Source organism: Scyliorhinus torazame, chromosome 9, assembly GCF_047496885.1.
Source record: "Scyliorhinus torazame isolate Kashiwa2021f chromosome 9, sScyTor2.1, whole genome shotgun sequence".
In the NCBI taxonomy this organism is placed as follows: Eukaryota; Metazoa; Chordata; class Chondrichthyes; order Carcharhiniformes; family Scyliorhinidae; genus Scyliorhinus; species Scyliorhinus torazame.
In genome coordinates, this window is record NC_092715.1 from 163,841,536 (window position 1) to 163,867,919 (window position 26,384).

Sequence of the window (26,384 nt, forward strand, 5' to 3'; positions counted from 1 at the left end):
CAAATAACAGTTAGTGTTAATTCCATGTTTTTAGATAGGGCATTTAATTTGAGTGACCTTAAAATTGAGTTATCTGTGAGCAAATTGTTTTAAGTATGTTGGAAGCAATCCTGTTGAAGTTATTTTTCTTCAATAAACTGCAGCGTGTCTGGCGGAGAGCTGTTCGATTTTCTGGCTGAGAAAGAGTCCTTGACAGAAGAGGAAGCCACAGAATTTCTCAAGCAGATTCTCAATGGTGTTCACTACCTCCATTCCAAGTGCATTGCCCATTTTGACCTTAAGGTAAAACTAACGTGTGAAGTTGGTGAACTTCTGTTATAGCTCCTTAGTAGATGACAAGTAAGAAGTATTAATTTTGTACAATGTGTACAGTATAGAAATTGCTTGTAGTCATGTTCCAATCTCAAAACAGTCATTTAACTGCTCTTGATGTTGAGAGACAGTAGTCAGGATACGTAAAGTTATTACAGTAGAGACTCAATTGTTAAAAATCTGCAGTAAAAATTTCTGTTGCCAGAGGCTGCAAAATTATACTTTTTTAAAGTGGTTTTTTTCTGGTTTTCTCATTTTACACCTATAAAAGTGAGTGGCTCAGGGTCCTGACTTAATTAAAATTTTAGTTTGCAACTCTCGGTGCAGGGAGCTACCATTTACTGTCGTTTGATGTTTTTGTACTAGCAAATGGTGCATGGTGAGAAAGGCACATTTATCTGGCAGCCAGGTATACTGGATCATTATGAAGGCCTGTGAAATTACAAGGATGAATGGGGGATTGTGGGTAAATACAATTTCTGGTCTTAAATTCATTTTTGTTTCTTTATCACAAAATTAATAGAATTAAAAACATTTAAGTTCTTTGCGATGGGCTCGGTTCTTTTAATGTGCTTAAATTATAGTTAAATGCTTCAAAGAGCGAAAAGCACAAGTGAATTGCAAATGGAACAAATTAGCTCAGGGTATCAAACTTATTTTTTAGTGTTACTCATGTGAAGAATTTTCTGGATTTCCATGTGAGAGAGAAACTCCACAGAAAAATGTTTCAGCAGCTGAAGAAGGTGGATGAATATCAGTGGGGGGGTTTCGATTGATAATTTTCAGCCACAAAATTCCGGGATGGGTGCCTTTTACACAAACCTCTTTCCCTAGTCATCCTTTCCTCCAGGCTCTGCCCACTAATAGTTTCAATAGCAATGTAATTAAAATGAAGGAATATAATGCCTGAAAGAATGCTTACACAACTCACAACAGATCTAGGTTTGCACCCATAGAATCCCTACAGTGCAGAAGAACGCCATTCAACTATCGAGTCTGCACCAACCCTCTGAAAGAGCGCACCACGCAAGCTCACTTATCCCACCCTATCCCTGTAACCCCACCTAACCTGTAGGTCTTTGGACTGTGAGAGGAAACCGGAGCACCCGGAGGAAACCCACGCAGACTCTGGGAGAACGTGCAGACTACGCACACAGTCGCCCAAGGCTGGAATTGAATCGGATCCCTGGTACTGTGAGGCAGCAGTGTTAACCACTGTGCCAACGTGTTGGATGGAAGTACTTTTTCTTGCTGTAAATCAAAGCAGAATTGGTTTCTGGCAGTTTTAACATGTGTTTTATGAGTTTAGACCCACAATACCAATGTGCTTCATGAGTGGTTAGTAACTTTTAATTTGTCAATTCACCTGTTTCTTTTAAAGGTTTGCGACAAGCACATGAGCAAATTTATTTGACCCTTTAATGGCTGTTTTAATGTTATATCAATGATACTACTATTGGCAATGCTTGAGATGTGTTTACCTGTGTAATATTTTTCTAATCAAATGTGCTTAAAGCCATTAGGTCACTGCTGACAGCAATCTGGAGAAAAGTAGAGCTTAGCACCTGTGGTTTGCATCTAGGCAATTTATTTGCCTTCCAATTTTCAATCTTCCTGCCACAAATGACTAAAAATGAATGCAAAGTTACATAATCCAATTATCTGAAGGATGTTTGGAATGCAAAATGGAGGAATTAAACTTCAATTGTACAGTGTCTTGGTTAGACCCTCTCTGGAGTACAGCGTTTAGCTTTAAATATTGAAACTCATGGGATACATTGACCTTGAAAGGGTACTACACAGGCTCACCAGGATAACATGGGGGCTTAAAATCTAAACTTTGGGGACAGGTTGCATAAACATGGCTTGTATTCCCTTCAGTATGATCTAAATGATATATGAGAAATGATTGAGATTCAGTAGGGTAGATACAGTGAAACTACGTTTTTTAAGTGAGAGAATCCAGAATAAGGAAGTAAATCTTTCTCTTCTCTCTCTCTCTCTCTTCTTCCCCCCCCCCCCCCCCCCCCCCAGCCAAAGGGTAGTGGGAAACTTGAACTCTCTGTCTCAAAAGGCTGTGGCTGCTGAGCCAATTAAAAAAAATTTGGTTGCAAAGGATAGCAAGAAAAATGGAGCAAAGACCGATAAATGTGGTTGTGATATTGCGTAGCCATGATCTAATTGTGACAGATCAAACAAACTTGAAGGGCAGAATGGCCTATCCCTGTCCCCAAGCACCTATAACAGTTGGCACAAAACCATGAGCAAAGATACTCAGTGGCCTCAACCTTCAATGTTTGCTAAGTGGGCAAGTGAGAGGTGATCAAATATTTCATGATCAAACATCCAGGAATACTCCCAATAAAAGGATGGCATCCCTGTATTGCATCAGTGAGTGTGTCTGGAGATGCCATATTAATGATACTTCTGTTTCAAAACTATTCAGTTTTGCATCTTTAAACTCATAGTGTCAAAGGTGGCCGTAACTTGCTAGGTTTGTAACTGATCATACAACTTTATTCCCATATGGATGATATTTGGGGAAGAGAGAAAAGACAGGGTTTTATTTAGGTTTTAATCAGATCTTTGCAGCAATATTTCATTATTAATCATTTGTTTTAAATCTGACCCCTATCTTGGGTAAGCAGACTCTTAGATTAATAATTGCATCTTCCTGTTTCACAGTACCCTGTAGTAGAGTTAAATTGACTTCTTCCATTTCTTTACCTCGAACTTGAGCATTCAAATATTGTCATTGGTTAAATGTTTAAACCTCTTGTAGGTTTTTGTCATTGACTCATTTGGTTTCCCGCTTTCGTTAGTCGTCAACTAAATAGCTTAAAACCTTTCTCCCTGAGCTTTGTTTTGTTCCAAGTCACACTGCCAATAAAAGTCCAACTTAATCACGCTGTAGCAAAATAGAGTTCACCTAACCTTCAAGCTATGCAAAGTCGTGTTGGTTTAAATGGTGGAAATTTTGAGTTGAGTGGATCATCACATTCTCTGTGGAATAAAATAAATTAAAACCTGCAACTCTCAGTGGTATAGAGGTGTCCTGACCTTCATAATCCTAGGTGATTCCGCCTGCTTTCTGTGAGCAGGTTAAAAATGTTATTCATTTTTCTCTTACAAGTTCACCTTCACCCGAACATCCAGCAAGAGCTTCCACCTGAACCTACCACCCACAGCCTGCCCTAATGAACATATAGTCCAGTGTGCCTGTCGCACAAGCGCAGTGACATGGCAGATCCAGTTGTTTGTTTTAAAATGTATTCAAATCTTTACATTTTTTTAAAGTAATCTATGCATGAGCAAATCAAAATACAGTTGTGGTTTGGACAGTCTTGTAAAGCGTGATAACCCCATTTGTCCCAATTTGTTTGAAAGGTGTATTTTGTAGGTTGTTCAATTTGTCAGAATATTTTTATTTTGGTTATCGATCAATTTGTGGCAACTTTGCTGATGGTGTTGGAAAACCGATGTAGAAATAGCACAGGTGCACGAATATAATGATAAATGATTGAGCAATGGGAACTGTTGTCTGTGTTTTCAGTTCGATTACTGGAAAATAAAACGCGTGTGTTATAAGACTAATGTGTGTGTAAAAGGATATTGTGCAGATTTGTTTGTGTGTTCTGAACTGCAGCCAAATCACCTAAATCAATAGGAACTGCAGCACTGGAAATATTTGTTTTTCTACTAGTCACATGATATATCCTGTCATCAAATATCTGGGAAGTGCAAGTGAGAATGTTTTACCACTTCTACGTGCTGTACAAATTGCAGAAGGAAGGAAATAAAGCAGTGGTCAGTTCAACCACCCGAGAATTAAATTTATTTGCTAATCCTACTGTACCATCTGCACAGTTCTAAAGTTTGATACTATCATTGCTGAATAGTAAATTATTAAAAGCAAAAGAATTTATACCGGAGTATTTGGCAGGATGCCCGATGTCGCCTTTATTATTTGCGTTTGCAATAGAGCCACTGGCCATGACGCTGAGGGCTTCGAAAACTTGGGAGGGGATAGTTAGAGGAGGGATGGAGCATTGGGTCTCGCAATATGTCAACGATTTGCTGTTATATGTTAGCAATCTGGAAGCGTCAGTGGGAAACATTATGGGCATCTTGCAGCGTTTTGGGCTTTTTTCTGGCTATAAACTAAATATAGGAAAGAGTGAGTACTTTGAGGTGAGGCATCGGGGCGGAGGGGGGGGGGGGGGGGATTTACGGGGTTACTGTTCTGGTTACCAGGAAGTAGTTTTCGGTATCTGGGGGTCCAGATAACAAGGGACTGGGGGAAATTCCAGAGGTTGAACTATACAAATCTGATGGGGAAGGTCAAGACGGAACTCAACTAATCTGCCGGACCGATTACAATCGGTTGAGATGAATATCTTGCCGATTTTTAAATTTCTATTCCAGTGCCTCCCGGTGTTCCTGTCCAAAGTGCTTTTCAGAAAGATTGACTGGCTTGTGACTGGGTTTATTTGGGTGGGTAAGGGCTCGAGGATCAGGAAGACGGTGCTTCAGAGGGAGAAACAAGCAGGGGGCTTGGCCTGGCCAAACTTTCAATATTATTATTGGGTAGCTAATACTGAAACGGTGCTGGAATGGTGCGGCGATCAGAAGAGTTGTAGGTCTGGGTGGAGGCAGAGTCTGAGGGGGGTGTGCCTGGGAACGGCACTAATGGCTCTGCTCCCGTTGGTGCCGAAGAAACACTCGACTAACCCGGTGGTAGTAGCCATGTTAAAAATTTGGAGGCAGCTCCGTCAATAATTCAATTTGAAGGCTGCCTCAAGGTTGCTCCCATTTGTGCAAACCAGTTATTCGAGTTTGCTAGGCTGGATGTAAGGTTTAAGGAATGGAAAATTGAAGGGGTTGGAAAAGGTAGGAGCTTTATTTCTAGAAAGTCGGTTTGCGAACCTGGGGGAGCTGAAGGAGAAATATGGGCTTACTGACGCTGATGGGTTCAGGTATCTCCAGGTCCGTAGCTGGGTCAAAGGGCACTTAATCCTGCCTTCCCAGTGAAGCAGCCTTCTACCTTGCTGGAGCGGATTTTGCCCTGCTCGGTGGCAGAGGTGACCAACATGTCAAGTATATACCAGCGGATAGTGGGGGAGGAGACGGGCTTGGTTGAGTGAAGGCAAAGTGGGGAGAAGAACTAGGCCCATTGGTGGAGGAGGAGGTTTGGAGTGTGGCACTGAGGAGGGTGAACGTGACCTCATCCTGTGTGAGGCTGAATCTCTTTCAGCTAAAAGTCGTGTTTTGAGCACACCTCACGAAGACTAGAATAAGCCGTTTTTTTAATGGGGTGGAGGATAGATGCGGTCGGTGTTCAAGGGGACCGGCAGACATGCGCACACGTTCTGGTCGCGCTCAAAACTGATGGGCTTCCGGTGGTCCTTTTATTTTTTTGATACCATGACAATAATACTGAACATGGGAGGGCAGCACGGTGGCGCAGTGGGTTAGCCCTGTTGCCTCACGGCACCGAGGTCCCAGGTTCGATCACGGTTCTTGGTCACTGTCCGTGTGGAGTTTGCACATTCGCCCCGTGTTTGCGTGGGTTTCGCCCCACAACCCAAAGATGTGCAGAGTAGGTGGATTGGCCTGCTAAATTGCCCCTTAATTGGAAAAAAAATGAATTGGGCACTCTAAATTAAAAAAAAAAAATACTGAACATGGGGTTGAAGTCTTGCCCACTGGTTGCGGTTTTTGGGGTCTTAGATGTACCAGGGCTACGTTCGGGGGCTGGAGCAGACGCTCTGGCCTTTACCTCGCTTTTGGCAAGGTGGCGGATCCTCTTAGGCTGATGGTCGACTATACCACCAAGCACCTCGGGGTGGCTGGGTGACCTGATGGAGCACCTGGAGAAGGTCAAGTTCACCACGAGAGGGTTGGTGCACGTGTTTTACTGTAGATGGTGGCCGTTCACAATGCATTTTAAAGAGTTGGTCACCGTTAGCTGTTGGGCGGTGATGGGATATGGTTAGTTTATATTATGGGAGGGGGGGGGGAAACGCAGGCAACTGTGCACCTGTATGTATTAACAATCTAAAGGACTAGAATGAGCAATTCTGCTGCTGCTACCAAATAATTGGTGTCAGGGTCTTAATGCCAATATTGCATTTTTGCCAAAATTATATGTATTCTGTGGGGGGGGAAAACCCAAACTAGTTCCATCAAAGCAGATTTAAAGAAAAAAGATATACAAAATGCTGAAGAGCTGAAGGAAATTACACTGTAATGGAAATGCACATGGTACATATCAACCTTGATTAATTGAATGACAGAACAGATTTGAGGGGCTGAATGGCCACTGTTACCAAGTTCCTCTTCGGTTAACAAAGATTTGAAAAGAAGAATACGTTTGCTGTGTTGCAACTTTTCAACAAGTTGTGCAGTCCTGTGCTAAAAGCTGTATTGTTGTGTCTGGTACTGAGTCTTGCTATGCTGGGAGATCAAGATTTAACCTGTGTTTCAGTCAGAGCAGCAATAGCACACATTTTGACTTGACGGTTCTGATCAATGGAGGAGTGGCTCTTTTCATTGCTCAATTGATCCATGCTGAAATATTATGTGGACACAAGATGAGGACTGAATTGGACAGTGCTCTGATACTGCCACCCCATATTGCCCAATTCTGTGGTGGTACGTAAACTGTCTGGTTTTTTGTGTGTAAGGACAGTGGATTGAGCGACATAATGGAGAGCTACTGTTGCCATTGCTAGAACCATACCCAGGAGCTGTTGTCATGTTCAATGCAAGAAAAAAATTCTGTGCATCCTTTATATGTGCTGATCAACCAGGTGGATTTTATAACCAAATAAATGTGGCAGCAGATTATTTCTGAGTTGTAAAAACAAATGTATCTTGCAACAAAGCAGGCAATCTTTGTTAGAAATAACGTTAGTCAGCTAAGAACTGTAGTAAACAATTTATTTAACCTTTCTGTTCACATCTGAATAAACTGTTAACTTCAAATAGTATTGTGTAGAATACCAAGCTTTAATTACATTTTTAAAATAATTCTTTCCTGCTGTCTGTGTTTTGCTTCATTAATTGAGAACCGATTAACGTACAAATTCCTTCCACATCCTTTCTCTCTCCTGCAGCCTGAAAACATTATGTTGCTGGATAAAAAGTCACCCAAACCTCGGATTAAGCTCATTGACTTTGGTTTGGCTCATGAAATAGATTTTGAGAATGAATTTAAAAACATCTTTGGAACTCCAGAGTTTGTCGGTAGGTATCTTTCAAGACTTATCTGAAATCAGCTTAGTTACTTATAGTTTTGAATACTTGCTTTTCACTACTCGTAGTGATTTTTAAAAACTTTCTTTGAGGTAAATGCATGCATTTCGTGAAACTACTGTATAGTTTTATCATACAGTATTTGTAGGAAGATTATATACCTTAATGGGGTTGATGGCACATGTTGAAACAGCCCACTGATTGAGGATCAGAATAATTTAACTAAAGGTTAAAACCTTAGGTTTAAGTATGGGTGGACATTGTTCGCAATGTATTACAGTGAGAATGCTCTTGCTGCTATAGGGTAGGATATAGGTGTCAGGCTATACATGCAGGCTTCTGTGCGTTCTACCTGTTATATGGTGCCTCCTTCACACTTGTTATATTGTACTTGACTTGGAGACAATCGTAACATAGGAACTTTCTATCTAGAACTTGTCTCCTGCAGCTTGTTTAAACCCCCAAGATAGCAGAGATAAGGATTGATGATGTCCGTACCATTGTTTAAGGCCATCCTTTGCATAGGGTTGGGAGTAGAAGAAAGACTTGTCGCAGATTGGCAGTGGTGGTGGCTGAGGAGCTGTTTGTAATCTCACTTTCAAGATCCCAGGCAGACGTTGTGGGCTGAGGGTCGAGGAGGAATGCAATATGCTTACAGTGTGCTTTTTGTTTTAAATTTAGAGTACCCATTTTAATTTTTTCCAATTAAGTGTCAATTTAGCGTGTTCAATCCACCTACCTTGCACATCTTTGGGTTGTGGGTGCGAAACCCACGCATACACGGGGAGAATGTGCAAACTCCACACGGACAGTGACCCAGAGCCGGGACCGAACCTGGGACCTCGGCGCCGTGAGACTGCAGTGCTACCACTGCGCCACCATGCTGCCTACAGTGTGCTTTTAATGACCTTATAGTGACTTTGGGGGGGAGGGGGGGGGGGGAGGGGGTTTGAGTACAGGAGTAAAATTGGTTTAGCACAGTGGGCCAAACAGCTGGCTTGTAATGCAGAACAAGGCAGCAGCGCAGGTTCAATTCCCGTACCGGTCTCCCCGAACAGGCGCCGAAATGTGGCGGCTAGAGGCTTTTCACAGTAACTTCATTGAATCCTACTTGTGACAATAAGCTATTATTATTATTTATTATTATTATTAAAATGTCTTGCTGCAATTGTAAAGAGCCGTGGCAAGGTGGAGTGTTAGGTACATTTTTGTCTCCTTATCTAAGAAAGGATAAGTGAGGGAGGCAATCTCATTGAAACTTTAAAAAATCATAGAGGGTGTGACAGGGTGGATGTAGAGCTGATCTTTCCACTGGCTGTTGAGTCTAGAACCAGGGGATGCAATCACAGCATAAGACGCCAGTCATTTAAGACTGAGATGAAAAGGGATATCTTCATCGAGGGTGGTGATAATTCCAGGGAGCTGTATAAGCTCAATCATTGAGCATGTTCAAGAGCGAAATCAGTCGATTTCTGGATATTAATGACATCAAGGGATGTGAGGATAGTGTGGGAAAGTGGCATTGAGGGAGATGATCAGCTTTGTTCTAATTGAATGGAGGAGCAGGCTCGACAGGGCAGCACAGTGGTTAGCACAGTTCCTTCACAGCTCAAGGGTCCCAGGTTCGATTCACGGCTTGGGTCACTGTCTGTGTGGAGTCTGCACGTTCTCCCCATGCCTGCGTGGGTTTCCTCCGGGTGCTCCAGTTTCCTCCCACAGTCCAAAGATGTGCAGGTTAGGTGGATTGGCTCTGCTAAATTGCCCTTCATGTCCAAAAAGATTGGTTCGGTGGGGTTACGGGGATGGGGTGGAGGTGTGGGGATAGGGTGGAGATGTGGGCTTGGGTAGAGTGCTCTTTCGAAGGGCCGGTGCAGACTTGTTTGGCCGAATGGCCTCCTTCTGCACTGTAAATTCTATGATTCTATGACAGCCACATGGCCTGCTCCTGACCTGGTGTTCCTGTTCTAGTTCTTCTTTAGCTGGTGACAATCCAATGAAGGTATAGAACAGAAAGAAGGAAAATTGGAAGGGAACAATAACCTCTTAGTATCTCTTTCTCCAATTCTCTGTTTCCAAGCAGTAGTTAGGTTTGGGATCCAATTTTGCTTCCGTTAAAGGTGGTGCGAGTCATGGAGAATCTAATGCATAAATTAAAAAGCATCAATGTGAGAGCATGAATTCTTTGAAAAGCCTTGAGGTTTTGGTACTCTTTATGTTCAAGAGTATTCATTGTATATGTATATTATTTGTGTTAATTGTATGTGGTGGTTCACTCGAATCCCAATGAATAAACACAGACTGAAACTGCGGTGATTGAGTTAGGCGGTGTATACTTGTAATGTGTAACTCTAAATATGGAAATGTGTAAAAATTAGCTTTGGTTCTATCTTTCACCAGCTGGTTTTCTGGAGTTCGGTAGAAAGTAGTGAAAATTTCTTACTCTTTTGTTAGCATTTCTATGTTTCTAATGTGGAATATTGCAGTTCAAATAAATTATTTAAAGAGTGTCCTAACAGTTTAGTTGGTAAGTGTACTAGCCAGTGCAAAGGTGATACAGGAAAGTCCCAGGTTTGATCCTTATTCTGTAACATGTTAGCTGATCTCAGCTACAATGGGGAAGGGCCTTCCTTATACTTGGCCTTCATGCCCCTAAGCTAGCAAGGAGTGAAAAACAGTGAATGAGAACAGGACGTTTCCATGGTTGACTGGCCTGCTGTAATTCACTGTCTCGACTCCTGCATGGATGACAGCCAATGATCAAGATACCGTTGAATTGTTTGGCAACAGTCCCCCCCCCCCCCCAAAGCAAGTGATAGATGGTACGTTTTTGTAAGAAGAATAAGGAGGCCACATACTCAATAGAAAATACTTTCTAAATAAGCTAGGAGAGCAGATGAATCACTTGGGCTCATTTCTAGTGGGATAGAATTAAAAGGCAGAGAAGTTATGTTAAGTTTGTACAGAACATTTGGAGTACTGTGAACAGTTCTGGTGATCTTATTTTGAAAAGAATACAGAGGCTGTGTGAGGGAAGTTGGAAAAAGATCTACCAGAATGATACTAAAAGAAAACGATTGCTCCTATCATGAAAAATGAAAGAGGAAAAATAAATGGAAGAGGCTCGGACTCTTTTTTGGATAGAGATTGAGGGGGTGACAGTATAAAGGTCTTCAAGATGAAATGATTTGATAGGATAAATGTATTGAAGATCTGTGGAGACCAGAACTAGGACCAAAAATATTAGGTCAGCATTAATATATAGAATGGGAGTTTCAGGAGGAACTTTATTATCCAGATAATGGTTCAAATGTGAAACTAGCTCCCACATGAGTAGTTGAGATGACTACTACTTCAGGGGAAACTAGATAAACATATATGAAGGGCACAGAATAGAAGATGTCGATTGGTTCAGAGAAAGAGTGTGAGGACCTGAGTGGAGCATAAACACTAGCATGGACCTGTTGGGCTAAAGAGCCTCTTTCTCTGCGAGATTCTCCGTCGGTGGTTCCTCCGCTGCGCTGGCAGCACACACATGCCCGCGGGTTTCCTGACGGTGTGGGATGGCCACAATGGGAAACCCCATTGGCCGACTGCTGGAATGGAGGATCCCGGTGCCCGCGGGGGCACGCTGCGCCGGAAAACAGAGCTGGCGGGACGGAGAATCCAGCCCACTATGTTCAATATCTTCAGGAAAGGATGGAAGAAATTTGGGAAGGAGGATTGTTTCATAATTTTCTCCCAAACAATTTGAAAAAATGTTTTCTATTACAGAAGCACATATGTTTCCAAAGGGCTTTAAAAAAAAAAAAATACAATTCTGTATTTGATGTAACATTTACATTCCTTAAATTTCTATAATTATGTAGTTTTTATACTTGTGCACAGAGTGACCACCAATTGTGCTGTGCCACTTTTAGCATGTTAAATTGTTTTCCTTTGAAAGGTTAAGTCAAATGATTGAGTTGATTTCTTTAGTTAAAATGACCAGGATTGCTCATCAATTATGACCAAAGTCCAAATGGTAAATTTGCAGTTTTGGTGCAGTAAAATATCCTTGTATTGTTATTAAACACTGCATGTGCATTGGAAAAAAAATGTTCATATGTGTAGCAGCCAAATTCAAAAGATGTTGATATTTTTTTTAAAAATTGTGACAAAGAAAAAGCATAAACTAAGAAATAATGGTTGCAAACACCGCAGCTGCCTCACAATGAAAGTAGTTCACAGGACCTGACTTTGAAAGAACCGTGAGGACAGCTCTTATCAAAGGGGAAATTTCACTTAAACGCGAGGTCGGGATAGAGGTGAGGAATACAGATGCACCTTGTTAACTGATGAGAATTCTATATATTGATTTATGTAGGATAATCCTACCTTGCTAGCCAAAAGAAAAAATGGGAAATGGCAGTGGTGACAATCGATAAAGAATTTAAAATAAATCCTGTTAACCATAACAAGCAATATTTTAGATTTTGTGAATTTTCTTTTATTTTGTAGCTCCAGAAATTGTGAACTATGAACCCCTTGGTCTCGAGGCTGATTTGTGGTGAGTGTGGACAAACTATGTGAACAGAACTTTTGGACATGGTTTTTAAACTATTTGCAGAAACATATAAACACTGTTGTTTCATGTGTTTCAGGAGTATTGGTGTCATAACCTACATTCTGTAAGTATTACACTTTTAAACAGATGTTCCTTTTCTCACAGCTGTTCGTGTATTGTTATGTGGAAAGTATCTGTCAAAAGCCACCATGCTCCCCCCATTCATACGCTGGCACAGTAACATAACTGATGATGATGCCATAATGTCAGTGCCTTGGAGTGTCTGAAATTACCCTAACATCACTTGCTCACGAATAGTTTTCAAAAACGTGTATATAATTAATTGAAATTCTCAAAAGGCACATTCAAAACTTGTGATTGGGTTGTGGATTTTTTATTTGCCTTCTATAATTGGTTGAAGGACTAAATAAACAGAAATGCCCATGCACAATTGCATTTTGTGATAATTGCAATTCTTTTTAAAACTGATGAGTAGTGCAGTTGGTGATCCAGCATTACTTCCAATTACGTTTTAGGCTGAGTTCCCATTTAAAGTTGATAGTTTTTCATGATCTACATTTTTTTTGCTGTTATTTGAGGGAGGAAAGTATGGAGAGAAGAAAGAACATTAAGGGGCTGGTTTAGCACAGTGGGCTAAACAGCTGGCTTGTAATGCAGAACAATGCCAGCAGCACGGGTTCAATTCCTGCACTGTCCTCCCCGAACAGGCGCCGGAATGTGGCGACTAGGGGATTTTCACAGTAACTTCTTTGAAGCCAACTTGTGACAATAAGTGATTATTATTATTAAATGGTGAACATTGTATAATCATCAACAAACATCCCCATTTCTTGAGGGCAGCACGGTAGCCTTGTGGATAGCACAATTGCTTCACAGCTCCAGGGTCCCAGGTTCGATTCTGGCTTGGGTCACTGTCTGTGCGGAGTCTGCACATCCTCCCCGTGTGTGCGTGGGTTTCCTCCGGGTGCTCCGGTTTCCTCCCACAGTCCAAAGACGTGCGGGTTAGGTGGATTGGCCATGATAAATTGCCCTTAGTGTCCAAAATTGCCCTTAGTGTTGGGTGGGGTTACTGGGTTATGGGGATAGGGTGGCGGTGTTGACCTTGGGTAGGGTGCACTTTCCAAGAGCCGGTGCAGACTCGATGGGCTGAATGGCCTCCTTCTGCACTGTAAATTCTATGATGATATGATTCAAGGAGATGACATGTCTATGATCTATGATAAAAGAAAGACACTTCCAATCTGTTAAAGTGTGGAAACCTATCCAAATTGCAGCTACTGCCAGCCCTTCCTTCTATGGATATCTATGCACTGGTGACCTCTCGCAATGCATTGTATTACTGAAATATAATGGAATGTTTAAAATTGGATGATTGATTTATAATCTGCATTATATAACAACAGTTTTGTATTGTTCCTTTTTAATGTAGAAATTTCACATGGGCAATAAAATTGAGTCACTCAGCAAGATTTGGGAGAAAGGTTAGGGGAAGTAACAAAAAGTGAGGCCAGAGCTGAAATTTGAAGCTGAAGGCAAGGGGAAAAGATTCCAGAAAGTAAGGCCACAATTGCTGTGGGTGCTGTCACTGGCCAAGCCACTGGAAACATGAGGGAATGAGCAGATCATTTTATGCAGCAAGTTAAAATTACTTTTCAGGTAACTTAAGAAGTATAAAATATATTATGCTATACATTTTCCCTTGTGTGATCGGCTGATAAGGGTTGTGAATAGCTGAGCTGTACAGATTAAGGAGGTCCCAGGTTCAGTTCCCTTGCTGTTTTAACCTTGACCAGGTGGACTCCGGAATGTTGCTGTTGGTCTCAATGCCCTGAATTAATTAAGGAAATTCTTCCCTGGATTAGTGAAGGAAACTTGGTCCAGCTTCTGACGGCTGATTATTCATTCCGCGATCCTTGCTGGTAGCTGCCCAAAAGTAACCATCTGGTCAGCTGTGGTGCTTCCCACATTTAGGCAGTCAGCCAGTACTTGCTGTCTAGACTCACACATGAAGAATTACCACTTGGACAAAATACCAGGAAATCCCAGTGTTGTGAACTGTACTCCAGTAAAGGAATGAGAAATCAGTGCCTTCAGGAAGGAGGAGAACAGCAGGGAAACTAGGACAAACAAATCTTCTCTTATAAATGCTTTGAAATATTTTTCTGTACTGTTGGAGTGTTTCTACAATGTAAAAGAAATAATTAATGACTGACAACTGCATTTGTAGCTCGTAATGTTGCCATTTTTAAGCAGGATTGCATGATTGCACTATCTATTTCTACCTGTGGCTAATTCAAATGAACTTAAAAGACCTGGTATTTTTGTTTGAAGTTAATTTAAGCATGTTTTTGAATGACTAAGCAAGACGTGGGAGTACAAGAACCAGACAAGATGGAATTGGGTCTCAAACAGAGCCTTTTACAGGAAATGCCAACAATTGGGCCAAACTTTCCAGGCGTTCACGTCAGCAGGTTAACCTGGTCCTGCAAGGGGTGCATTCAACCCCTTTGACAATGGCGGGACCAGAAGATCCCGCCGCTGGCCAATGACAGGCTGCCTGTTTTGCGGGGGGTCGCACAGGAAATCCCGTCCTTGGTCTCATAATAATAAAATAAAAGCAACCTTCATTTCATCAGATTTAAACAATGGCAATAATATTTCTTGTGCTAATAATGTATGATTTAAGTTAAATTTGTGTCACTCGGAACTGGAGGCTGTACACATAGCAGAGTTATACAACATGATTTTCTGTCTTGTGGAGATGGGCTCAAACCTTTACAATGGTATTACCAGAAAAGAAAGCCACTCATTTAGTTTGTTTTACAGTGTGTTTTATCCACAGCATTTATCACCTGTTATATGTTCTGCAATTTTAATTGTTTTCTTTTAACTAGCTTGAGTGGTGCATCACCTTTCTTGGGTGACTCTAAACAAGAAACATTGGCCAATGTTTCAGCTGTGAATTATGAATTTGATGAGGAGTTTTTCAAGAATACAAGTGGCTTGGCAAAAGACTTTATCCGGAAACTCCTTGTCAAAGATCCCAAGTAGGTCTTCAATGCACTTTTAAAAAAATGTTACTTTATTGTACTTTAATTGTGGATGCACTCTAATTTTAAAAAAAGGAACATTGAAGATTCTAATTGCTTAGCTGTGGGATGGTTCTGTGGTGTGTAGCTCTCCATCTGCACAGACCAGTTTTCACTCCAGATCTTGTCAGATGGGCAGAATAGTAGAAAATGGAATTTAACGCTGAAAGGTGTGAGGTGATGCATTTTGGGAGGACTAACAAGGCACGGGAATACACAATGAATGGTAGAACTCTAGGAAGTACAGAGGACCAGAGGAGCCTTGGGATGCATGTACATAGATCCCTGAAGGCAGCAGGACAGGTAAATAAGGTGGTTAAGAGGGCACGTGGGATATTTACCTTTATTAGCTGAGGCATAGAATATAAGAGCAGGTAAGTTATGATGGAGCTGTATAAAATGCTTGTTGGGCCACAGCTAGAGTACTGTGTGCAGTTCTGGTCAACACACTGTAGGAAGGATGTGATTGCACGAGAACAGAGTGCAGAGAAGATTCATCAGGATGTTCCCTGGTCGAGAGCTGTGGAACTGGCTAATCATATTTATCGTGACATCACCAACAAAGGGCATGGAAAATTGGGAAACACTATCTCTCCGGAGAGAATCATGTTTCCTGATTCTCGTGTTTTCCGCCCACATCGCCGTTCCCTCTGACGGTGAACATGGGCTGGGTAGATGGATTGGCCACGCTAAATTGCCCCTTAATTGGAAAATAATGAATTGGATACTCTAAATTTAAAAAAAAAAGATTTACAATAATGGAAGTTCACGTTTTCAACCTCTCCGCCCTCAGAAAGAAAGAAAAAGTTAAATGCGGATGAAAGGAAGCGAGCACTAAATGGTTGCTACACTTAACCATCATTCTGTGAACCGTAATTATATCCTGTTGACTTGTGCCCTTTTTTATACTCTGTTTATGCACCACACAATTCTTAATGCTACACTTGAAATTATTATGTATGTAAAGTAAACTAAAGGACTCTCATGGCAGCCTGGAAAGCAGTAGATTGAGATGCTCCTGTAGGCAGTAGGGTTTTATTTTGTATTTGATTTCTGCAGTGCTTTTAATTGTATATTTTACTTTTGTAATATGCCTTCAATAGGAAAAGAATGACTATTCAAGATAGTTTACAGCATCCATGGATCAAGGTGTGCTTATTTAATATTTATTGATAATGTCAGTATAAAAATATAAATGGGGGGGATAGGGCATACACCTCGGGTCCCTTTTTTTTGAATCAATTATGGCACCTAAGTTTAAAGAAATTTTTGAAACTTAATCGTCTGTCTGTTTTCTACACAAAACAAATGTAATTATCCATTGCATTATCTACTATTTAAATCAGGAATTCTTTTTCCCATGGATTAAGAATTAACCTGTAGCCTGTGCGTATCTATTCACAATATTACATTCAGGCACACTTGAATAAGAAAACTGGCGGTGGCATTTTCCAGCCCTTCCCACCGGCAGGATTGTCTGGTTCCCCAGTGATGGAGGGTGCGAGCCACTCAAAATCCCCTCGACATTGCCGGGACCAGAAAACCTCACTACCTGCCAATGGCCAGCTGCCTCGTCGCTGGAAAACACTGCGGAGCGGGTGGGGGGACCCCACCCTGGGAAACGAATTAATCAAATGCAGTGATACATTTCTAATCAAGGACCTTTCAACATCTTACTCCCTTTATTTAGAAACTTTATTTTTTGAGACATTGTAACATGAGTTGCATCTGAATGTCGACCAGTTTTTTTTATTACATTAAAAACAATGGCATCTATTTCATGTCTTGGTGAGATAATGACCCAAAATCAAATCGCAATATCAGCATATACTTAAACTTTAAGTGCATGTGCAGATAATTTGTGAAGAGGTTGTACAATTAGGACAGATTCTGGGGTCAAAACATCAAATCTTATTTTGGTACAGTCTTGCTCGGGTGGCAGTCGGTTGATGGAACCTTAAGCTCCTGAGCTAAATGTGTCAATTGCCGTTAGAACTCCAGCTCTCATCATTTTGCCACCAGGCTCAATGAGCTACAGAAAGGAGGGAAGGGAAACTTGTGTTGATCAGCCGAGAAATGGCGTTGGTGATTGTACCACTGTTCACCATGTCCACAGCTCTGCTGTTCTAACTGGCATAAGATGGTTCCACTGTCTACTCGGGTGTGTGTCACTGCTGTGCAGAAATTACAATGCTCACCATTGCATTTATTTTTGACTCAAAAGGTCTTTAGTAACTTTACTTTTTTGACACTTCAGCCAAAGGACAGTCAGCAGGCTCTCAGCAGAAAAGCGTCTGCTGTAAATATGGAAAAGTTCAAGAAATTTGCAGCCCGCAGGAAATGGAAGGTATGAGGATTTGTAACTGCCATTTACTTGCTTAACTTCATTAGGTCACTTCTGCAAATGGTCAAAGGTTTGTGACTTTGCATATCTTTTTCTGGTCCGTGTTAAGTTCAGAATCAGGTCATCATTTCAAATTAAGAATGGCAAAATAAAATGATTAATCCAAGCAAAATCACTCCAGCAAGACGTTAGTAAAAAATTAGAGTGACTGCCAATTAAGTATAAGAACAGAAACTATGATGGAGTTTAACTAGAGAGTAAACCAGTCCTGGTCAATAAATAAGATTCAGTTCTAAAGTGTAGAAATGCACAAAGGATTCTTGTGTGAAATTTGGTCCATCTAGTCTACAAATGAACTTCTGCCTGTATTACTTCCATCAAGAGGGACAATTTAATTGCTGGAGAATGGATATCTTTTATCAGTTGAGATCTCTGATCAACATGGGTCAAGTATTAGTCAAGCCTCCTTAACTCTCCCCTAATAATCTACTTTTGAGTTCTACCTCAGATGGCTCTGCTGCATCCCGCCAACAACCATTGAATTTCTGACTGGTTACAAATTCAATGCATACACTTGCTGAATAACAGACACTCTTCAACTGGGGGCTGTACTCAGTTAGATATTGGTATGTGTTGTGGTCAACATAAACCCCTCAATTGTATAGAGGTTTTTTTGTCATCCGATCTGAGCAAATTAAAAACTAACGTCACAAAGGTAGAAACACATTATTAACCGGCTGATTGCATTTTTAGCTTTGACGCTCTTAGCAATTTTTGGGGATTAGTTTTTATTTTGCTGTATCTCCAATTTCTTTGACCCTTTTTAAAGTATATTTTATGTTAAGGAGAATTGTCATCAATTCTACTGTTGAACATCAAACTTTATGCTTTTTTCCATTTTCTATTTAGGTGATTTCTGTTCAAACTGGCAAGATTGAAAATTTAATTGAAAATACAGTTTTAATAAATTATTTATCTATCATTCTGAATGAGCATATAGATCCAATAATGGAAGTGCTGAAGTACTTTAGGTTAATGGCCGGTCTCTGCTTCGCACAGTGTAGTTGCCTTTCTCAGACAATTAGTGGCAAGATGTCAGCAAAAATTTTTCATATACAGACAAATTGGTGTTCATGGATGTAGGAAAAAGTTCCTAATTTTAAGGGATACCGATGACCTTAAATAATGAAATCATTTAGCTTTTAAATTCATCCAAAGGAAAGAGAGTTTTTTAAATCCCTATGAGCAAGGTTAGACAAGTAGATATAAAACTGCTTGAAATATTCCATTTATTTAGAATCTGTTCTATGTATCATTGCTGGGTAATTGCAAACTATTAGATATTTTGTGAGCTGGAAGTTTACACGTTATTTTGTTGCAATATATTTCCTTCAGCAATCCGTGCGGTTAATATCATTGTGCCAACGGCTATCGAGATCATTCCTTTCTCGAAGCAACATGAGTGTTGCTAGGAGTGAGGACACTTTGGTAAGTCCCTGAACAAAAATCCATTTAACAGCTGAAGACTTTTGTTTCCTTTCTTGATGGTGAGAAATTGGAAAGAGTTGTGTGTGTTTGTAGAAGTACATGCTGGCTGTGGGCTGGGTCCAGCTTGGCCATTATAACCCCTTCCCCCATAATAAAGTAGCTTGTTGTTACACTCTGGCTCATTTGGTAAGGTACAATCCAAACCTGAACCTTCACGCCAAAAGGGATGTAAGGCATTTTCTTTTATGAAAGTCACTCCAGTTTTATTTTCATACCAATTCCTACTGTGGTATTGACTCCATTGTGCTGTTCCTCTTCTGTCATTCAACAGGCTATTTTCACTGATGACATTGTGCACAGGACAGGCTGCAATCAGGATAGGGAAAAGAGCCTGTCTGCTTTCCACTTATTATAACCTTCCTCTTTGATCAAAATATTCAACTGAGTTTTGATTATTATGTCTAATTATATTCCCATGAAGCACCTTGCGACATTACATTAAGCACAAGTTGTTGTTTGGCCATTGGTGCTGCCTTGGCTGATATCAGCTAGTTTATCATAGAACAGGATTGAATCTCATATCTTCCTTGGCTGTATGGAGTAACTGCTCACTGAATCAACTTGCTAATCAACCTCTAGAGCCCTTGACTTTTAATTTCAGTGTAGAATTTTAATTTCAGTGTAGCTCCCAAGAGCTAAAGCTGGACACAGTTCTGTCACCGTTACTTAAAATGCACTGTTTTTAAAATTAAATTTGGAGTAAGGTTTCCAGAGGATTCCGAGTAGTTGACAGTGTTTTATCTATGTATAAATTGTGCTATTTTTGAAATAGCATAAGTAGTCTTCCCTCCTCCTATCCATATGTTCAGTCTTTGACCAGCTTTATTTGTTGATTGACTTCCAAAAGTGATTAGTTTCTTTTTTTTTGTCTTTTAATAAGGATGAAGAGGATTCTTTTGTAATGAAAGCAATTATTCACGCTATCAATGATGATAATGTTCCCGGTTTACAGCACCTTCTTGGATCCCTTGCCAATTATGACATAAACCAGCCTAACAAGGTAATAAACCAGCCTAGCAACGTAACTTCTTTCCATCCTTTTGTATGTTTTGTTAATGGCTTGCAAATTATTTCCTGCCAAGATTTCAGGATAACAGGTGCCTATTACTTTCATCTTCACATAATCCAATGACTGAATAATAGGCAGACTATGCAAGATGATAAGTTAACTTCACCATATTACAGTATATGTTACATAAAATTATATCACCGTGTACACTTGCATAACCAAGATATTTATGGCTCCTGAAGCGTAATAATGGTAATTGTAAGTAATTTCATGTTATCAAGGTAAGCAAAATTGTGTAAAATGCTGTCAGCTGTCTGATTTATTAACATAAAAGCATAGGGCAAATTTCATATTAATAAAAGAGGACACCCTGACTGCTGTGGATGTCTAGTTTCTATTTGATTGTTACTGCTGGGCAATTGAGCAGATTGAAAGAATTAGGTCCTCTTAATATTGTTGTGGGGAAATTTTACAAAATTACTGCCAAAATTAGTGGTCTCTTTTAATCCTCCCCCCACACTGATGGCCATCATAATGAAATACTTGGATTTCCGAGGCAATAAGGTTAAATAGCTTGGGAGCTGAAACTAGGAAATGGTGAGAGTGCACATCCTTGCTCGAGCTGCTTTTGATTTTGAATCTGCTGCTTCCAGTATACTGTGCTCCAAAACTTTTTATCGGAACATTGTTTTATAAGAATTTTCTAATTGTTTGAATGCTATTTTTAAAAAAGCATTTATCCTCCAGGTGCTTGTTGATTACTCGACAGTAGTATGAAATTAAACCAATGTTCCAGCAGTGGCTTAAGCAGACATGTTATATGATAAGTTCATGATTGTTCTATTATAAGGTGTAATATTATCAAACTAATTTTATGTCGTCTCAACAGGTGAATTATTCCACCTAATGTGTGATTTTACAAATAATAATGTAAAAGTAAATTTCATAGGATCAATCATGGAATCTTGAAACGGATACAACATAGAAAGTGGCCATTCAGCCCATTGTGCCCATGCTAGCTTTGCAAGAACTAGTCCATAAGACCATAAGACATAGGAGTGGAAGTAAGGCCATTCGGCCCATCGAGTCCACTCCGCCATTCAATCATGGCTGATTTCAACTCCATTTACCCGCTCTCTCTCCATAGCCCTTAATTCCTCGAGAAATCAAGAATTTATCAACTTCTGTCTTAAAGACACTCAACGTCCCGGCCTCCACCGCCCTCTGTGGCAATGAATTCCACAGACCCACCACTCTCTGGCTGAAGAAATTTCTCCTCATCTCTGTTCTAAAGTGACTCCCTTTTATTCTAAGGCTGTGCCCCCGGGTCCTAGTCTCCCCTGCTAATGGAAACAACTTCCCTACATCCACCCTATCTAAGCCATTCATTATCTTGTAAGTTTCTATTAGATCTCCCCTCAACCTCCTAAACTCCAATGAATATAATCCCAGGATCCTCAGACGTTCATCGTATGTTAGGCCTACCATTCCTGGGATCATCCATGTGAATCTCCGCTGGACCCGCTCCAGTGCCAGTATGTCCTTCCTGAGGTGTGGGGCCCCAAATTGCTCACAGTATTCTAAATGGGGCCTAACTAATGCTTTATAAAGCTTCAGAAGTACATCCCTGCTTTTATATTCCAAGCCTCTTGAGATAAATGACAACATTGCATTTGCTTTCTTAATTACGGACTCAACCTGCAAGTTTACCTTTAGAGAATCCTGGACTAGGACTCCCAAGTCCCTTTGCACTTCAGCATTATGAATTTTGTCACCGTTTAGAAAATAGTCCATGCCTCTATTCTTTTTTCCAAAGTGCAAGACCTCGCACTTGCACACGTTGAATTTCATCGGCCATTTCTTGGACCACTCTCCTAAACTGTCTAAATCTTTCTGCAGCCGCCCCTCCACCTATCTTTGTATCATCGGCAAACTTAGCCAGAATGCCCCCAGTCCCGTCATCTAGATCGTTAATATATAAAGAGAACAGCTGTGGCCCCAACACTGAACCCTGCAGGACACCACTCGTCACTGGTTGCCATTCCGAAAAAGAACCTTTTATCCCAACTCTCTGCCTTCTGCCTGACAGCCAATCGTCAATCCATGTTAGTACCTTGCCTCGAATACCATGGGCCCTTATTTTACTCAGTAGTCTCCCGTGAGGCACCTTATCAAAGGCCTTTTGGAAGTCAAGATAGATAACATCCATTGGCTCTCCTTGGTCTAACCTATTTGTTATCTCTTCAAAGAACTCTAACAGGTTTGTCAGGCACGACCTCCCCTTACTAAATCCATGCTGACTTGTCCTAATCTGACCCTGCACTTCCAAGAATTTAGAAATCTCATCCTTAACAATGGATTCTAGAATCTTGCCAACAACCGAGGTTAGGCTAATTGGCCTATAATTTTCCATCTTTTTCCTTGTTCCCTTCTTGAACAGGGGGGGTTACAACAGCGATTTTCCAATCCTCTGGGACTTTCCCGGACTCCAGTGACTTTTGAAAGATCACAACTAACGCCTCCACTATTTCTTCAGCTATCTCCTTTAGAACTCTAGGATGTAGTCCATCTGGGCCCGGAGATTTATCAATTTTTAGACCTCTTAGTTTCTCTAGCACTTTCTCCTTTGTGATGGCTACCATATTCAACTCTGCCCCCTGACTCTCCGGAATTGGTGGGATATTACTCATGTCTTCTACTGTGAAGACTGACGCAAAGTACTTATTTAGTTCCTCAGCTATTTCCTTGTCTCCCATCACAAAATTACCAGCGTCATTTTGGAGCGGCCCAATGTCAACTTTTGCCTCCCGTTTGTTTTTAATGTATTTAAAGAAACTTTTACTATCATTCCTAATGTTACTGGCTAGCCTACCTTCATATTTGATCCTCTCTTTCCTTATTTCTCTCTTTGTTATCCTCTGTTTGTTTTTGTAGCCTTCCAAATCTTCTGACTTCCCACTACTCTTTGCCACATTATAGGCTTTCTCTTTTGCTTTGATGCATTCCCTAACTTCCTTTGTCAGCCATGGCTGCCTAATCCCCCCTCTGATAACCTTTCTTTTCTTTGGGATGAACCTCTGCACTGTGTCCTCAATTACTCCCAGAAACTCCTGCCATTGCTGTTCTACTGTCTTTCCCACTAGGCTCTGCTCCCAGTCGATTTTCGTCAGTTCCTCCCTCATGCCCCTGTAGTTACCTTTATTTAACTGTAACACCTTTACATCTGATTCTACCTTCTTTCTTTCAAATTGGAGATTGAATTCTACCATATTATGATCACTGCCTCCTAAGTGCTCCCTTACTTTAAGATCTTTAATCAAGTCTGGCTCATTACATAACACTAAGTCCAGAATGGCCTGTTCCCTCGTGGGCTCCATCACAAGCTGTTCCAAAAAGCCCTCCTGTAAACATTCAATGAATTCCCTTTCCTTGGGTCCACTGGCAGCATTATTTACCCAGTCCACCTGCATATTGAAGTCCCCCATGATCACTGTGACCTTGCCTTTCTGACATGCACTTTCTATTTCGTGGTGCATTTTGTGCCCCCGGTCCTGACCACCGTTAGGAGGCCTGTACATAACTCCCATTATGGTTTTTTTGCCTTTGTGGTTCCTCAACTCTACCCACACAGACTCCACATCATCTGACCCTATGTCATTTAGTGCTATTGATTTAATTTAATTCCTAATTAACAAGGCAACCCCGCCCCCTCTGCCCACCTCCCTGTCTTTTCGATAGGTTGTGAATCCCTGGATGTTTAAATGCCAGTCCTGAACCCCCTGCAACCATTCGGGACGAGTCCCACTCCTTTTCCTTTTCCCCATTGTCCTTCAATATTTTTCTCATTGGATAATCATCCAGTTCTCCTTTGAAGGCATCAATTTAAATCTGCTTCCAACACACATTCTCAGACTGGCAGTGCATTCCAGATCCTAACTACTCACTGTGTAAAATGTTTTTTCCTCATGTTGTTGCTGCTTCGTTTGCTAATTTCTTTTAAACCTGTGTCCTCTGGTTCTCAACCCTTCCACCAGCAGGAACAGTTTCTCAGTGTCTGCTCTGTCCGAAACCCTCATGATTTTGTCCACCTCTTGTCAAATCTCCCCTGTGGAGTACAACCCTGTGTCTCCAATCGGCCCGCGTCACTGAAGCTCTTCATTCCTGCAACTATTCTCATGAATAATTTCTGTACCCCCCCCACCAAAGCCTCCACATTCCTTCAAAGGTGTGGGGCAGGATTCTCCCTTCTGGGGACTAAGTCCCCACGCCTGCCGGAAAACAGGTGAGAATCACTCCGGACTTTTCCCTAGAATGTTCAGGGTGATTCTTCGTTTTCAAGGGGGCTAGCAGGGCCCCGGCGTGCGTGCCGCAGCTCTGGCTGCCGCGGGGCCCTGCAGTTACGCCTGCGCATGCGCGCGGCAGCCGGCTGCAGGTCCGCACGTTCGTGCGGTGGCCGTCTTTACGCCGTCCCCCGCAAAACATGGCGTAGCCCTACAGGGGCCCGGAGCGAAGGAACATAGGCCACCCCCCCGGAATGAGCACGCCCGCCGATCGGTAGCCCCCAATCGCAGGCCTGGCCACTGTGGAGGCTCCCCTCCCCCAGAATCGGATCCCCCCGCCGCCAGAGCGCCGAGGTCCCGCCGGGTGGAACCACATGTGAACCATGCCGGCGGGCAGTCCAGCGCAGAGAATCGCCACGGGGGCTGCTTTCAACGGCCCCCGACCGGTGCCGTGGAAGCGCCGGATTTCTGGCATGAACGGCTATTCTCCGCCCCCGCGCCAGGCGTGATTCTGGCGCGGAGCGTTGGAGAATCCTGCCCCAGGTGCACAGAATTGGTCACAATATTCCAATTCCGGCCAAACCACTGTTTTTGTACAGTTTCATTATAAACCTTCTTGCTTTTGCACTCTCTGCCCTATTTGTAAAGCCCAGGATCCCATGTGCTTTACTAACCTGCCTTGCTTCCTTCAGTGATTTGTATACATACACCCCAGATCCTCCTTCTCTGGCACCCCATTTAGAATTGTACCCTTTAGTTTATAGTGCCCCTCCTCATTTCTCCTAAAAATGAACCACTTCACATTTATTTGCAATAAATTGCATCTACCATTTGTCTGCCCAGAACTTCAGTCTGTCTATATCCTCTTGGGATTTATCACAGTTCAATACTTACAAATTTTGTGCCATCTGCAAGTTTAAAAATTGTGCCCTGTACCCCTAAATTTAGTTCAATATCAAGGAAAGCAGTGGCCTTAACATGAACATTTGGGGAATCCTACTGTATGTCTTCTTCCACTCTGAAAAGCAACCTTTCACCACTTATGGGCGGCACGGTAGCAGAGTAGTTAGCACTGTTGCTTCACAACGCCAAGGACCCGGGTTCGATTCCCAGCTTGGGTCACTGTCTGTGTGGACGCTGCACGTTCTCCCCGTGTCTGCATGGGTTTCCTCCCACAAGTCCCGAAAGACGTGATTGTTGGGTAATTTCGACATTCTGAATTCTCCCTCTGTGTACCCGAACCGGTGACGGAATGTGGCGACTAGGAGATTTTCACAGTAACTTCATTGCAGTGTTAATGTAAGCTGACTTGTGGCACTAATAAAGATTATTATTATTATTCTCTTCCCGATCTTGCAACCCTTTTATTGGCCAACCTTGCTGACAAGCCTGTCATATAACCGAGTCAAATGCGTTTTGCAAGTCAACACCCTCATCAACCCTCTCTGTTACCTCATCAAAAACTCAAGCAAATTAGTTAAATGCTATTTGCCTTGAACAAATTTGTGCTGGCTTTTCTTAATTACTCCACATTCGACCAAGTAACTGTTAATTTTATCCCAAATGATCAATACTAAAAGCTTTCCTACCACCGAGGTTAAACCGCCTGTCCTGTGATTATTGCCTTCCTTACATTGCACTCTTGTTTGAACAAATGTGTAACGTTTGCAACTCTTGTCTTCGGGCACCATCTCTGTATCTAAGGAGCATTGGAAGATTATGCCGGTGCCACTGTAATTTCCACCCATACTTCCCTCAGTATCCTCAATTGTATTTCATCTGTTCCTGATGATTTATTAAATTTTGAGTGCATCTATCCTATGTAGTAACAGCTCTTTAGCAATTTCATCATAGATCCTTACAGTGCAGAAGGAGGCCATCGAGTCTGCACCGACCCTCCAAAAAAGCACCTTACCTAGGCCCACATCCTCATCCTATCCCTGTAACCTCGTAACCCCACTTAACCTTTGGACATTAAGGG

General features: G+C 41.6%; 1 protein-coding gene across 5 annotated transcripts in view; it reads left to right on the plus strand.

Annotated features, from left to right (window-relative positions):
* The window catches only part of dapk1 (death-associated protein kinase 1), a 310,534-nt gene that overhangs the window by 138,409 nt on the left and 145,741 nt on the right, over positions 1-26,384 (plus strand). For all 5 annotated transcript variants that reach the window (XM_072516716.1, XM_072516717.1, XM_072516715.1 and 2 more), the window contains exons 4-12: positions 144-282; positions 7,431-7,560; positions 12,067-12,115; positions 12,210-12,236; positions 15,028-15,180; positions 16,326-16,371; positions 17,480-17,569; positions 18,962-19,054; positions 19,995-20,114. In XM_072516716.1, coding sequence (XP_072372817.1) covers positions 144-282; positions 7,431-7,560; positions 12,067-12,115; positions 12,210-12,236; positions 15,028-15,180; positions 16,326-16,371; positions 17,480-17,569; positions 18,962-19,054; positions 19,995-20,114 — 847 coding nt within the window. The remainder of the gene's footprint in view (positions 1-143; positions 283-7,430; positions 7,561-12,066; positions 12,116-12,209; positions 12,237-15,027; positions 15,181-16,325; positions 16,372-17,479; positions 17,570-18,961; positions 19,055-19,994; positions 20,115-26,384) is intronic.